The sequence below is a fragment of the Octopus bimaculoides genome, chromosome 6 (assembly GCF_001194135.2).
Source record: "Octopus bimaculoides isolate UCB-OBI-ISO-001 chromosome 6, ASM119413v2, whole genome shotgun sequence".
Taxonomy (NCBI): domain Eukaryota; kingdom Metazoa; phylum Mollusca; class Cephalopoda; order Octopoda; family Octopodidae; genus Octopus; species Octopus bimaculoides.
Window position 1 is genome coordinate 38,328,963 of NC_068986.1, and position 16,715 is coordinate 38,345,677.

At 34.6% G+C, this 16,715-nt stretch overlaps 1 protein-coding gene and 1 long non-coding RNA gene across 6 annotated transcripts in view; one reads left to right on the forward strand and one right to left on the reverse strand.

Annotated features, from left to right (window-relative positions):
* The window catches only part of LOC106881835 (oxysterol-binding protein-related protein 8), a 135,528-nt gene that overhangs the window by 76,212 nt on the left and 42,601 nt on the right, over window positions 1-16,715 (forward strand). For all 4 annotated transcript variants that reach the window (XM_052968685.1, XM_052968686.1, XM_052968687.1 and 1 more), the window contains 7 exons: window positions 862-1,059; window positions 4,814-4,971; window positions 8,664-8,732; window positions 9,017-9,129; window positions 11,138-11,219; window positions 14,715-14,813; window positions 15,979-16,075. In XM_052968685.1, the coding sequence (XP_052824645.1) occupies window positions 862-1,059; window positions 4,814-4,971; window positions 8,664-8,732; window positions 9,017-9,129; window positions 11,138-11,219; window positions 14,715-14,813; window positions 15,979-16,075 (816 nt within the window). The remainder of the gene's footprint in view (window positions 1-861; window positions 1,060-4,813; window positions 4,972-8,663; window positions 8,733-9,016; window positions 9,130-11,137; window positions 11,220-14,714; window positions 14,814-15,978; window positions 16,076-16,715) is intronic.
* LOC128248122 (uncharacterized) overlaps window positions 1-16,715 on the reverse strand; it is a 124,008-nt gene that overhangs the window by 61,891 nt on the left and 45,402 nt on the right. The window lies entirely within an intron of this gene.

Here is a 16,715-nt window from a genome sequence, read left to right on the forward strand (position 1 = left end):
ATATATATATATATATATACACACACAATGGTGGACTGGGTCTAAATATATTGGTTGCCAGGAGACCAAGGGGGCCCACCTGCAACTACAGGGGTCTCACCCACAACTACAAATCTATCATTTAATTTTTTTTTTTGTTAGACGTTTTCTTTTCAACTGTCTATAAACACAGCCAGGCTGAAATAATGCATTCTTCCAGGAGTGAATAAAAGACTTCTCAAACTTGAGGGGATGGGCCTCCATATATGGATTCTAATGGCGCAGGGGCCCACTTGCCATTAGGCAAGCTGGCAACCTGGGCAGTCTGCCACTGTATATATAATGTGTGTGTGTGTGTGTATATATATATGTGTGGGTGTGTATATATGTATATAATGTAAACAGAGTTAGTGGTTATAGTAACCGACTAAGGGATAAAATATCCATATATACTATCGGTATATATATTATGTCACCTATTTTGTTATGTCATGCTTTGTATTAAAAAATATGCTATAAATGTGGTCCAGTCGATGTGTTGGTTAATCTGTGGTTTTGTCCATTTTCTAATTATTTGCATTATATATATACATATATATATATATATATATGATGAGATTCTCTTAGTTACCATCTACCAAATCCACTCACAAGGTTTTGGTCAACCCAAGGCTATAGTAGGAGACACTTGCCCAAGATACCATGCAGTGGGACTGAATCCGAAACTGTGTGGTTGGGAAGCAAGCTTCTTACCACACCCCCATGCCTATGCCTATATACAATATTTTTATTTTATGTAAACAGTATTGGATTTGTATCTGAAAACAAACATTACTTGGTATAATGTAAAACAATGAATATGGCTTCTGTTTTCTTTCCCAGGTAAATGTTGGATGGATGGTTTAGAACTGGCTTTACGTTGTACTAGCTTACTCATGAAATCGATGGTGAAGGACCAAGAAGTTACCCCCTCAACTGCAAGTCCTGAAATATCTGATTCCTATTTAGATTCTTCATTTCAAACTGAAAGCAACGATCAGCTTGATGAAAGTGATTGTGAAAAGCATTTTGCTAATCAAGGTAATGGTTATATCTAATTCGCTCAATTGGTCGTAATCTCTAGTTAATCTGTTTTCCATTGACTTAATGTAATTGCTTAGTTCAGCATTTCATTATTTAATTTTCAGAATAAATAAACGAATGGAAAATAATTATTTGCATGTTGTTGCAGCACTAGAAATTGCAAATGCTTACAATATTTTTTTGTTTTTTAGTTGCTGAGCATATTTGTAATCAGAAATCCTATAACTGAAAGTGTATAGTTCTTTAGAGTATATACTTTGTTCGAAAACTTAAAGAGGATTTATATGTGAAGATAAGAAGCTTGCACTGCTTCAAATTAAGATGAATTTGTGCATGAGTGTGTTTGTGTGTATAGATATAGATCATGGGTCACTAAAGGGAGTCCGAGGGACCCCCTAGGGGTTGGTGAGGAATTACAGTGGGGTTGATGATAGCCAAGGGGTCAAATGGGGGTCGGCATGTGAAAGACCAGCTCACCCAGATGAACTGATTGAAATACTTAGTCAGTGCCATGAAATGTGGGAAAACATGATAAATTTTCACTGCAGCGAGAAGTCTGCTGTTGCTAATATTTGAGGCCTGATGTAATCTGTATTGCAATCAAAGATTGAGAGGCGAGATTGAGGGGATGCAGACTGTCAACTGTTTGCTTATGGAAATGTCCAGGCCTGTTAGGGGAGATAAGATGTTAGATACATATCTCATAAACGTTTTTGTTGGTTAGTCATTGTAGGTGTTGGATTTGTGAAGCTGGAATGTTGGTCACTTGAACACTATGCTATCCTTTGTGCTGTGGTTGTCTCTCTATCAACAAACTGTCTGATTCGAGTGTCAGTATTGTGGCGACAGCCTTTTTTGAGATCAGAAGTCTGAGTAACTTTTGGTACAATAAGAAAACAAGTGAAAGGTACCCACACCATAAAGTGGCAGCTGAGCCATTCCTTCTGGCATTTCCCAGCTCTTACATGGTAGAAGCTGGCTTCAGCAATGCAAATGCAATCCTCAGCAAACAGAGGAATTGCCTGAACCTGGAGGAACAAGGGGATTTGAGACTGAAACTGACCAACATTCAGCCTGATATTAAAGCCTTGATTCAGGATTATCATGCTCATCCTTCACATTGATGTCAATTTCAATAAAAGATATTCCAGCAATATGATGCGCTTTTCACATTTTCTAAAACCATGAAAGCAATTTCATAAAGATTGAAAGTTTAATGCTGTATACTCATACACATAGTTTTAAATGTAAAAAGTGTATCATTTTCAATAGAATTTCTTAGTTGTACATATATATTTTAGCTAACATTTTAATCACCAGCATCAGTACCCAGTACATATTTAAGATATGGTATGGTAGGGTAGTGTATTAAGGTATTGTAAATGAGGAAGGTTGTTGATGGGGAAGGAGAAATGGATAAAGGGGGTTGATGTGGAAGGAGAAGTGACTAAAAGGGGTTGATAGATGTGGCCATGTGGTTAGAAGATTTCTTCCCCACTACATGTTCTCAGATTCAATCTCCCTTGTGTAGCACCTTGGTCGAGTGCCTTCTGCTATAAGCCTGGGCTGACCAAAGGCTTGTGAGAGGATTTGGTTGATGGAAACAAAGAAACAAAAAAAAAAGCCCATTGCAAATGTGTGTCCGCTTTTTATTGTTTCCTTTGCCTTGACATTCCATCAATGAGTGTCATCGTCATGCAAGTGGTGATCTTCATTCCTAGTCTTCTGTGAAAACATCTGGTTATGGGGAAATATCAATTTACTTGGAAAAAAGGTGAGGGTTAGCAACAGGAAGATCATCCGGTTGTAGAAAATCTGCCTCAGCAAAATTCCATCCAACTAATGTGGCCATGGAAGTGTGGACATAAAAACCATGATGATATTTATTTATTTATAGATAGATAAATAGATTCAGTCACTCATTCATTCATTCATTATACATGATTAGATCATTAGCTTTTACGATTGTGAGTCACTTCCTTCTAGGGATTTTAGTAAGTTATGTTCACCTCAGTAACTTGTCAGAGACAAAAGGCAAATTGACTTTGGTATAACATGAGGAAACTTAGTCAATATTGATAAATATAAAGTATTAATGAGAACACCCAAAACCAATATTTTTGCACACACACACATACACACAACAGGGTTTCATACAGTTTCTGCCAAGAAATTCCACTCACAAAGCTTTAGTTGGCCTAAGACTTCCATTGAAGACACTTGCCCAAGATAACACCTAGTGGTACTGACCCTGGAACTGTTTGATTATGAAGCAAACTTTGTGACCACATAGCCTGGATGTTAAATGATGTTGATATATACAGACACACACTCACATATGTGTGTATCTTCACCATCATTGTGGCATCCAATTTTTTATGCTTGAATGGGTTAGATTGAATTCATTGAGGTTGATTTTTTTTTTTAGTCAGATGCTCTTCCTGTTGCCAACCCTTACCTGTTTTGAAGCAATGCAACATTTCCCCTACCCCTTTCAACATGGACAGCTCAATGACCAATTATATTTTTACAAATGATTGCAGGCAAATTACACTATTTTGTATGGAGTGGTAATTGTCCATCATCAGCATACCAATGTCAAGGCAAGGAAACACAAACACACACATGCACACATACAGAAACAGACACACTTGCTCACTCTAAAATTATGGAATGAATTGATATTCTCTGAATATGAAAGGAGTTAGTTCATTTTATGATCTGCATAGAGCCTTCTTGTATAGGAAGCCTCTCATCTCCAGATCAAAATGAAGTGAGATTTACTTTGTTTTTATTGACTGTTTCACTAATCAATCTGCCGTTGAAAACAGAATTGATCTTCTGATATAACTTAGCATTTACCAAAAGCTCAAGGTCATTCAACAACAACCAAATAAATAAGTAATTAAAAAAAATAGTACATCATGTTTTTTTTTTCTCTTTCTACAAATGGCAACTCTTTATCTCCAGATATCTTTTCTTCCTCATATACAAATCAATAACCGTCTAATCATGGAAGATTCAGGAAATTAGATAATGTTTCTGATCAAAATTATGCTTGGATTAATATATGGTATTCCTGTGAATAATATACCTGAAATTTGGTTGTGATGTAAATACAACTATTTAACATTGATATTAGTATTATTTATGATGTTTGCAAAGGAGAAAATGGTTGGGGTATAGATAATTGGAGGTGAATTGATATGTTATTAAAAATCTTTTGCTAAAAACGTGCATGAGATGACCTTTCTTTCTTTGATATAAAATCACCTGTTTTAATGCTTTAGTGTTTAATTAAATCCTCCATATTCAACCCAAATATTCTATCTGTAGTATGTCCAAATCAGCCAGATCCAACCTGTCACACCTATCCTACAATGTCATTGCAACAATAAAGAATCACATCATTGAAATCTCAAAACTACAAGATAATGCATTGATTAATTCAAAACAATGTGAATAAATAACAATACATTTGACAAAATAATCTGAATGCTAAAGGGTTAAAGTATTCTATATAAACTCAACAATTTAATGATAACTTAGAGACTTATTCAGTTAAAAGCTAAAGGGTGGTGAGTATTATTATTTATCTGTAGCAAATATGGCTCCAGTCAAACCTCACTCTTTTCATTCATCATTTGTTATGGGTGGGGGACTTTAGCAACTTCTTTTCTAACAGCTACAGAGCACTTACTTTATTCTGTCCACCTTTTTTCTTATTTCTTTTTTATTTCATTTTATGCAGGTTTGGATGAAGATTGTAAAACTGATAGGGATGAGGCAAAAAGTGAATTAGAAAGTGAATTTAGTAATTCTGAAGAGGAAGAATTCCGACAATTTAACGAGGATTTAGAGCCTGTGGAAACAGTTTATTCTGAGAATGAGCAAGAAGAGCTTGGTTTGGTAAATAATAACAGTTACTCATTCATTTTCTTTCCGTACATTGTTTTTGATATATGTTAGCCTTTGCAATGTTTGACTATTTTTCTTGGTAACCACTTTAAGTATTTATTTTGTAATAATCCAAGACTATATTTTAGTGGTTGGGTTTGTTTTTCTGAACAGTTGCTAAGACTTCTACTTTTATATCTAGGATGAATTACATGCATGCATATGCACATGCTCTCTTTCTCTCTCTTTTTTTTTCTATCAGTTCATGTCTCTCTCTGTCTCCCTCTTTTCATCATTATATTTCATTTAACATCCATGTCCCATGCTGGCATGGGCTATGTAGTTTGACAAGATCCAATGGTTTACAGAGCTTCAGCGTGCTCCAGTATCCACTTTGGCATGGTTTCTTTGGCTAGATTCCTTTTCTAACACCAACCACTTTCCAGTGTATCTTTCTCTCTCCCTCTCTCTTGTGTCTTGGCATATGCTGTTGACAAATCATGGCTTGTTCCTCCTCCATTTATTTCTGTCTCGCAACATCACTCCGCACGTTCATTCTCTTCCTCATCCAGTCGAACATCTTCATTCTCTGCCTTCCTCTCGCTCTCCTTCCCATCAACTCAGTCTCCACCATGTAACACTCCATTCCATCATCCTCTCTGAGAAAATGACCAACAAATCTCCACTGTCTCTCTCTCTCTCTCTCTCTCTCTCTGATAGTATCCATCAACTTCACTTTCATCTTCTTCAACACTTCCACATTCATTACCCTCTGTACCCATGAGATTCTAAGCATTTTTCTATAAAACCAAATTTCTGAAGCTTTGAGTCTCTTCTCCATGACTTTGCTTATCATCCAAGACTCACATCCATACGTTAGCACCAACCAGATGTAGCACTTTAATAGTCTTTTCTTAACTTCCATTCCAATTCTCTTTGCACAAAAAATGCTTTTCATATCCATAAAAGTCTTCTTTGCTAATCCAATTCTGCACTTGATGCCCTTATCTTACCTTCCATTTGATGTTATCCAACTTCCCAGATATATGAAACTGTCCTTCTGCTCTATCCCAGTTCCATCCAGCATCAAGCAACATTGAGGAGGTTTTCTGGTAGATAATTGTCAATCCAAGCTTTCCACTCTCCTCAGTCACAATATTAATCATATTAATCAATCCCTGAAGCTTCTCTTCTGTGTCTGCAAACAAAGCCATATCATCTGCATGCCTCAAATTGTTATAATTCCTTTCCCCCAGTTGTAGCCCTGCAATTGTCTTTTATCTTGCTTAGAGCTTTCTCACTATACAGGTTGAATAAATCCGGTGACAACTGTACACTGGATGGTTTCTTTTTTTTTTTTTTTTCATTTTATTTCATGCCATCAGTACTAATGTGATTGCTGTACAGCTTGCAAGCCTACAAACTTTAAGGTGAGGCAACCTTATACTCGGAAATGAGGAGTATAGAAGGGCAAAGTATGACAGGAAAGGACCAGAGCACAATTGGTTTCTTGTTATTGTAGAGCTGCATAACTACTTCTATTTTAGAAGAGAGTATGGATGGAGGTAGAAATTGATAAAAATAATGTGACATTTGAGTGGACATTCAAGGTATGAGGAATGGGATAGTGGGGCCAGGAAAAGTAAAAAAACAAAATCTATTATTGTGTCAGAAATAGAGAAGAGGAGGTAAAACGAAAGATATTGTGGAGACTGGCATGGATGGCTTTGTGATGAAGTTTGCTTCCCAGTCTTGTGGTTTGAGGTTTGATCTCACTACAAAGCATCTTGGTCATAGGCCTGCATTGGCCAATGCTTTGTGAGTGGAATTTGTTAGACAAAAACTGTGCAGAAGTTCGTCATATTTGTGTATATATGTTTATATATCCTTAAGTAATATATAGACATCAGCAAGGAAACTACTGCTTTTGGATGAAAATCCATTGTAATATTTGTTCTGTTTGAATTTCACAAATAATCTAATGTCACCCTCTTTCTCTTACATAAAATAATGAATTTGTGATTGACCAGCCAGAAAGAAGTAATTAGCATCACTATTGTTCACAAAATGCAATATAATATTTAGAATATGTAATTTTTAAATTAGTATTTTTTTTGTTTTTGTTTAGGATCAGGCCAGCCCTGATGGAACATACAATTAATTAAAGGTATTTCAACCACAACCACTTCATCGCCACAATGATGCCAGGACTACATTAGTCAATTTGTCCTTTCTCTTTCTCCCAAGAGGTGCAGGCATGGTTGTGTGGTAAGAAGTTTGCTTCCCAACCACATGGTTTCAGGTTCAGTTCCACTGCATGGTACCTTGAGCAAGTGACTCCTGCTTATAGTTCTGGGCTGACCAAAGCCTTGAGTGGATTTGGTTGATGGAAACTGAAAGAAACCCGTCATGTATATGTGTGTGTGTGTGTGTGCGCACATGCATGTAATGTATATTACTGTCTCCTTGCCCTGACATTGTGTGAAGGTTGTAAACTGCTGTCACTGTCATGTATGTGGCATCCTTTGATTCCAATCTTTTGCAAAAACATGTCTGGCTATGGGGAAAATATTACATTACTTGAAAACAGGTGAGAGTTGGTGACAGGAAGGGTATCCAGTTGTAGAAAATTTGCCAGCAAATTTCATCCAACCCATGGGAATATAGAAAAGCAAAATTTAAAACTAATGGTGATAGGACATGTTTAGATTTAGCTGCTGTTTCTAGCACATAAGAAAAACTATTTAGAGGCTCCCTCATTACTTTATGAATCAACATGTTAACATTTTAACATTCAAATTTTAGGTGCTTAAATGAATTATTCTAGATTGTAATTCCAAGTACATGTCTGTTATAATGACATGAAAGCCCTTTTCTGTTACATATTAGTGTGTAACATAATCAGCAGAGCATCAGAAAAAATATATATGTTGTTTTACTTTCTGAGTTCAATCTTACCTGGTTCACTTTGCCTTTCATCTTTCCTAAGTCGCTAAAATAAGTACCAGGAGTCAATATATTGATGGTATCCTAAAAGGCAGTACTCCAGCATAGCCATAGTCCATTAATTGAAACTACTTATTTACTTATATCCACTACTTCCTATGGAGCATTAGCCATCGAGGATTTTTCTTCAATGTACTTGACTCTGAACTGTCTTTTCTGCTTCTCTCCAGTTGGATCCCTGCTTTTTCAACCTTGCATCTTCTTTTTGGATTTTACGGCACCACATCATATGTTTCCCCAAAAGAAGATCTTCCTCTCACAATTTTTGTTGGTTTTGAATTGTTATCAGTGTATTAGCTTTGCTTTTTTTTTTTTTCTAGGTAGGAGTGTTGGTCCTAGGCAAACCCATTTTTATCTATTGGAAGAGGTGGTCTATATTAGTCTTGCCTCTATTCTTTGACCTGTCCAGCATAGGAGGTGCTACCAGGAGTTTGCACTCTGTTGTTGGAGCGCTCAGGTTCATTGAGGCATGCAATCCACCACACCACTAGAAAGTCTGGATCTTGTGGTGATATTAACTGAAGCTAGTAAATAAATAAAAGGAACACTTATCATTTAAAAATTAGAAGTTATTATAAGGAACTATACATATTGGCATTCTATAGTGTGCCTACATTTTTTGTAAATATATATATATACGTATGTGTGTGTATATATAAAATCAAAGAAATTAACATTTTTTTACTTTGTCCCAGCAGGGTGATGAATGTCAAACCGAAGAAGTTAATGATGAAGAGAAAAGCCTAATTTGGGCACTGCTAAAGCAGGTAGGTCTTATTTCATATTAGAGTAATCATTGCCCTGAGTGAAGAGGCAGAATGAATTATACCTGAAATTTCAATATATTTAACGAACTGTTGAGTTGAAATCTCAGAATTTGTGTTTAATAGCATAATGCATTCAAACATTGATATAGTAGGGAAGATGAATATCTTAAAGAAATATACCATAAAATATAATATAGTGAGTCTTTGTTAATGTCAGTTTATCATAAATGAATTTGTAAGTTATTGTGTATGTTATCTGTTGTAATTTATGACTATATTTGTAGGTCCGGCCTGGGATGGATCTTTCAAAAGTGGTGCTACCAACATTTATACTGGAGCCAAGATCTTTTTTGGACAAGTTATCTGACTATTATTATCATGCAGATCTTCTTTCAGAGTAAGTTGGTTACTAAAGTTATCTTGCAAAAATGTAACTATCAAGTTTTTTACTGTTTCACTTTTGTTTCCTAATTATAGCATACCTACACGAACCCTTGTTTCAAATAGTGAAGCTAGAACGTCTTGTTTTGATTAAAATGATAATTCAGTGCCTTTGTTAGGCTTTGAACTCATGTGCCAGAGGTTAAGCTACTAAACCATAAATATTGTAACACAAATTAATTTAGACTTCTTGATTATTAAGGCTTTACACAATAGTATTAATAGGCTTTATACAGTAATATTATTAAGGCTTTAGTATTATTACTAATAGTCTTATTAAGACTTTACACAATAATAAACCCTTACAGTTACATGATAAAAGAATGTGTCAACACTTCCTCCCTTTGCTAAGGAACCTCAACATGTTAGAAAGAGTAAATCACAGGCACTTTGGATAATGTGGACCTGATAATAGATGGGATGGTCGAGAGCAGAATGCTTTGGAATACAGGTCTGTTTAATCACTGCTGGCTTGGAGTTAAACAGCAACAACTTTACTTATAACAAAATTTTGTCCTATTTTAAGAGTCGTAGCCATGAATAAGATTGCTTGTAGTTTAATTCTTTACAGCCAAACCAGTTTCTTTAATTATATGTAAGTCTATTTAATTTTGAATATAATTTTAATATGATATTCTCCAAAGAGATTTTTAATTGAAGCATTGTTTTTGGGAGGGATCCTTTTTTTAATAGTTTTTGTAAGGGTTAGGAATATCATGTTTGGGTTGTTGAGGGTTTTATTTCTTTGGGTTCATGCAAGTTATCCTCAGTATTGGTATGATTTATTAATGTATTCAATTTGGAAAGGTGAGGGGCTGGCAGAATCGTTAGCATGTTGGGCAAAATGCTTAGCAGCATTTCATCTGCCTTTGTTCTGAGTTCAAATTCTGCCAAGGTCAACTTTGCTCCTTTCATCCTATTGGAGTCGATGTAATCGACTTACCCCCTCTCCCAACACTGCTGGCCTTGTGCCAAAATTTGAAACCAATATATTTAATTTAGAAGAAATAATTACATTGTATATTAATAATTTTGATTTTTATCAGATTTTTGTTTTTTGCTTTTTAACAAAAATCAGTTTGTCATAGGAAATTAGAAACCAGTCTTCATAATGTGAAATATAATGCCATAAATTGCCACATACACAAACTCTGGGGGTTTTTTGAAGGGTTCTCTTTATTTGTTTGGTTTAGAGAAAGGATCAATACCCATGGCCTTCAGAGGCCCTCCTAGACTGGTAAAATTGAGACCAATAATATTACTCCCAAACCATTACAACTCAACACTCATGAGAAAGACAGCAAGAAGGGAATTCCAGAGGTTGATATTCTGAGAAGGAAGTGCTAGGTCTAGGGATTAGCGTATAGCCTGATGCATTGGGTGTTGAGAAGAGAAGACACAAATGGGTTGTGAATGTTTGAATGGAAGAAGCATGACCCCCTCATCATTAGTGGTGGTAGAAAAGACAGACGAGACAGTGCACTTGTGGGGCAGAGATTGGGGTGTCTTTATGCTAATCATAAGTGACTTTATGCTTATCAGTCAGGTGATCCTTTCATGTGTGGAGTAAAAGATGTCTGTGCTGTTTGTACAGTGGCAGCATCATCTTAGATGTGAGAACAATATTGTGGACCTCACCTGAGCTTTGAAGAGTCTCAACAGTTGTGTGGTGTCAAAGATCAGATGAAGATGACATTGGATCACCAGTTCAAATGAGTTGGCATTTTCTCCCCTAAGCAGTACACTTAATTTTACATATTCCAGTTCACCTAACATATAAAAAGGTACTTGATCATACTGGAATGCAATAGTTAGTAGATTAGAAGAAAAGATGACAAACAACTCAAAAAAACTTATATTTTCCCATAAACCTTCAGTAAAATTAAAACACTTGTTTTTATTAATGATTTCTAAATTGGGATGAAAGTTTTTCTTGTTTGTATCAATCACATTTGTTTCAACAGAGCTGTTTTGAAGGAAGATCCATACACAAGAATGAAGTGTGTTGTACGATGGTATTTATCAGGATTTTATAAAAAACCTAAGGTAACTATTTTAATCCTCTTTATATTCTGTTTTAATGAGAAATTTGATTTTTTAACTTTGCTGTCTGTAATGTGTGACAACTTCTTTTCAAATCAGAGTTATGCTTTGTTTAAGAAAATTTTTCAAAATGAAATAAAAACTATAAAAATTTATGTATGAACGAGATATCCTATAAGTTTTTTTTTTACATAGTAACAGACAATACATATACAGAGCCATCTATGTATCAAATTTTCTGTGTACGTCCATAGGAGATGTTATCCCTGGGTGAAATGCCAGAATAAATATACGATTCAATGATGTATTCACATTAAGTATGATAAAAAGATGCCTATCTTATTTTAAAACTATTTTGATTGCATATATCAGACATTAACAGAATTCAAATAAGGAGATGATGACTAGCAATGTAGGTTTCGTGGCTATTACTATTAGTACAAGTAAGAGTTGCCTCTCTTCTTCCCAGTGTTCAATGCTGAAGAGGAGATAACTACTCGAAAATGCCTGAATCTATTGATCTGTGTAGTGGGTGTGCTCTGAATTAACCTAGTGGTGTATCTACACTTTATTGTCTGGTTTCTTCTTGGGTTAAACAATAACTATTCAGAATTCAGAGCTAAAATTATGAAACCACTTGGTCCAGGAATTTTTTTTCCTTTACTTTGTGTACATAATTATTCTGAGCATATTTGCATTTTCCTCTAATTTAAACCTTTACCCTTTTACATAAATTTTGTGTAATGATAAGATCCTTTAAGTGAAAGCAATTTGAGAGAAAAACTGAGTATACGAGGCATCAGATGTACTGTGCAAGGAAGAAGACTGCACTGGTATGGTTATGTAATGCATATAAATGAAGACAATTGGATCAAGAGGTGTTGATCTCTAATTGTAGAGGGAACATGTGGAAGGGGTAGATCAAGCAACTGATTAAGGGTGTTGATGATAGAAGTTGTGAACCAAAGTATTTGGAAGTACTTAGGTCATATCAAAGAATGTTAGGTGTCACAGATGGAATGATATGAGACAACCTTTTATGGAAAAACAAGTTAATATTATTGATTCTATGATAATTAAAATACTGTTCTTTTCACATTTTTTGATTTAATCCAACCATATGATCATACTAGTTGAGTCTCTTCTTTTATAAGCAATTCGTGATGGCACCTGTGCCCTGGCACTTGTGCTGGTGGCACGTGTAAGGACATTCGAGCGAGATCGTTGCCAGTGTCGCTGGACTGGCTCCTGTGCAGGTGGCACGTAAAAGACACCATTTTGAGTGCGGCCGTTGCCAGTACCGCCTGACTGGCCTTCGTGCCGGTGGTAGGTAAAAGCACCCACTACACTCTCGGAGTGGTTGGCATTAGGAATGGCATCCAGCTGTAGAAACTCTGCCAAATCAGATTGGAGCCTGGTGTAACCACCTAGTTCACCAGTCCTCAGTCAAATCGTCCAACCCATGCTAGCATGGAAAGCGGATGTTAAACAATGATGATGATGATGACAGGGTATTTCTCTCAGAAAATCTTATCTATTCCTGTTCAGTATCTGTTGACTTGTGTGGAATATCCATGTTTTATTGTAGGATACTCATTTTTAATTAGATAAAAAGAAAAGACTTTGGGACATCCCCATCAACACTAAGCAACTAAGCTAAATTATTCACTTAGTAGATTATTTAAGAATTCATAGATATTTTACTCTATCTGTGAAAGCTATCTGTTATATTGGGATATTTAATGTAGGACTTTCTCAAACAAAATAAGTTCCAGGGTTCTGTAAGTTGAGGGGTTTTTTTTTTTGATAAAATTAAAACAAAAATGGTCTTCACAATTTTCACAATAATAAATTTAATATGATTTTTTATATGAATAAATTATTTCCCTAAAATAATTTGTTCTTTCATTTAACCCTTTGGCATTCACATTATTTTGTCAAACATAATATTTATTCATTCACATTGTTTTGAATTAATCATGTATTATTTTGTAGCTTTGAGATTTTGATGATGTGGTAGTTTATTTTTAGACTGACTTTGTAAGGTAGATTTGAGGGGTCAGATTTAGCCAGTAGGATATTTGGGCTGGGTATGGCTGGTTTAAATGCTAAAGGGTTAATGTCATTAAAATCAGGGTGATGGGATTTGTCTGTAAAATCAAGGAAGATACAGATTCTACAATTGTTTTGAAAATCATATGAGGACTCCAGAACAAACAAGGTTTAGAAACCACTGATTTAATGCACTGGTAATAGTAATTCCTTAAATTTATGAAAGTATATTTAGTTTTATATGAAAATATACTGGAATTGTTAGTTCTGTAACTTCATACATTTGCAATCCAGTGTTATTAATTACAATCTGATTTCAACTTATTAGGCCTTGAATGTTTCACATGTAATTAATATTATGTATGTAACATAGTTTTTTTTTTTTTTTTTTTACAGTATGTACTTAGTTTTTAGAATGTTTTGTTACTGCAATGAGTTAGCTCATGTCCTTGCATCTGAAATGCATTTTTCTTCCTTTACCAGGAATACGAACAAATGAAGAAGTCACTTTTGGACTCTTAACTAGGTAGATGGTTATATACTTGGTTGGCTTTTTCTTGAGCCATCACAAGTCAATGTGAGTGACTGTAACCCAAATGACCACAAATATTCAGCCTAAATATGAAGTATTTTCTCCTTAACCTATCCCCACCACCAATTTCCCAGGCTTTTAGTTCAAATTTGAAATTATGTCTCTCGATATTTATGTATTTTTCTTATAATTAATATCACCCACCTGAAAAATATATAATAGACTTTACTTGAATATTAAATTTTGCTAGTCACACTCTCTAGTTCTGCACGTATTCATCATGGAAGATAAGTATGTGCATCCATGTCTTTGTTATTGCATTTTTCATATTGATTTACATTAGATTTAACATTGTTAGAGAAATCTTGTTCTTTAGCTTTCCACTTTGAGATTTTATTCCATCTTTTTTTTTTTTTACTGATATCTGTATCCACTGTAACTTTCAAAATCATTTTGTAAGTTTGTTGACAATCACATATAAAGTTGCCATTTTTGTAAAAACCTTATACTGTAAACGAATCCTTTATGGAGCTGATGTAATTATTTCTAGAAATAATAATTCATCAGTATGGTGAAAACCCATATTATTCTAATTTAAGTGAAACTATTTTAGTACTTTTTAAAACATCTTAATTACAGAAATAACTATTTTGAATGTTGCTGCACTAGATATCTTGACTGGCTTCTAAATGTTTTTTTCACTCAGTCATATTAACTGATGTTTTGGTGAAGAGACTGTTTCATGTTGTTTGAAATTTTAGAGTGACTTGCTTTGCTTCATTTTTGAACCCAATGTTTTGAAAAATTTTTGTTGGTGCATTTCTTCTATCTTTTCCTATTCCTGAAAAGTTGTTTAGCTTATACAATGTTTATTATTGCTATTTCTGTAAAAATTGTATACCTTTATTGCACAGGGGCTCAAGAAACCATACAACCCTATAATTGGTGAAACATTTAGATGCTATTGGCGTCATCCCCAAACTAATACTAGAACATTTTATATTGCAGAGCAGGTAAATGTCATTTTCATTGTATCTATTTACATGATTTATTTCATTTTTCTGAGATACACAGCCTTTTAAATGATCCTCTATTTTAACAAGATTTTTGACTACTTGTACATTAGATAATTTATGTCAAAGAATATTTTGTCTGTGTCTCCATTGCATACACTTATTTCATTGTTAATGTCCTCTGTATGATATCTTTATTGCAATCAGTGGAAGGAGTTAATAGGCTAGTGAAACATTTAAAAAAAATAAAATAACCATACTTAAGACTCTCAACACCTGGCATAAAGCCACCCCTCCCTTCTCATACCCCCACACTCCAGTTAAAAGGGATTTTCCCAGTTCTTTTTTGTCTTGCAAGTTAATTGGTGACCTCACTAGTACTGGTGACATGAAAAAAAGCAACCAGTATATACTGTAAAGTGGTTGACATTAGGAAGGGCATCAAGCCATAGATAAAAATATGTCAAAGCTGACGTTGACATTGGAGCTCAACACAGCTCTGCAGCTTACCAGATCCTAGTGATGATGATGTAATACAAACATAATCTCTTGTTGCAACTTTAGATTCATAATCTTTCCAGTAAATTAACTTTTTGCAACTCATTGGTTCTAAAGCTGAACAATATCAAAACTGGGAAAAAGTTAATTCAAATCAATACTTCCTCTTGTTCACATTGAACTTAGTTGCTGTTCAACGTGGTAAGGCAGTTGTTTATTTGTGCAAATGCTAAAAGAGAAACTGATTGTTCCTGCACATTGTATGTAATGTATTCAAATATCCTTCTAGATATTCCACACGGAACAAAATGAATCTATAATAGAACTTCTCCAAGGATACTCAATATGTAGAAAGAGCAATCAGATCTCCCTCAAATTGCACCCTAACCTATTTTTAAAAAATGGATATATTCAGTAATGTTGTTCTTGTTATATAACTGATGGAAATATGGATGGTCAAAGCATGAATGCTTCTAGTCATAGGTCTCTTGGATCGAGGTTACCCTGGGACTAAACTATAGTTACTTCGAACTGAAGGGATTAGATGATTGAATTCTCATAAAGATATTCCTATTTCTTCTGGAGATTTTTTTTTAATGTATGTATCCATTTATTTATCTATATTTAAAAAATTGTTTTAATCTTATTCTTCAATTCCTATTTACAGATATCACATCATCCTCCTATCTCAGCGTTCTATGTGACAAATCGTCAAGACGGATTTAGCTTAAGTGGTAGTATATTAGCAAGATCGAAATTCTATGGTAAGCTACTAGGTTTAACTTATAATATTCTCTTCTTAGATTTATTTTTGAAATGTTTCTCTGGGATATGATTTAAATCAGCAGTTCTCAACCATTTCCTTTACCAATGACCCCTTTGATTCCTGTTTTCTTGGATGGACCCTCCTAACCATTTGATGTTTAAAAAATCCTAGGCAGAATTTTGGTTTAAGCACTCCATATAGTCCCTCATAACTTTTTTTATTTTTTGGAATTATCAGAAAATATTTGCAAATTTGTGTTCTACACTCTTGGAGTGGTTGACATTAGGAAGGGCATCCAGCTGTAGAAAATCATGTCAAATCAGATTGGAGTCTGGTGCAGCCTTCCAGCTTACCAGCCCTGGTCAAACCGTCCAACCCATGCTAGCATGGACAATGGACGTTAAATCATGATGATGATGACATGGAAATTGATACAATTATACAATTTTTTTTTTTTTGTGGGATTTAGATTTGGTTTTTAGCACATCTCACAACCATTTGATACTTTCCTCATTTCTTTGTCACTCTGACATGTATTGATATTTTTCAATATTTTTTTTTCACCCATAAACACATTTAATGGAATGATGATGCACCCAAAAGACTGTCTGTATTTTAAACTCTGATTTTTTTTTTTT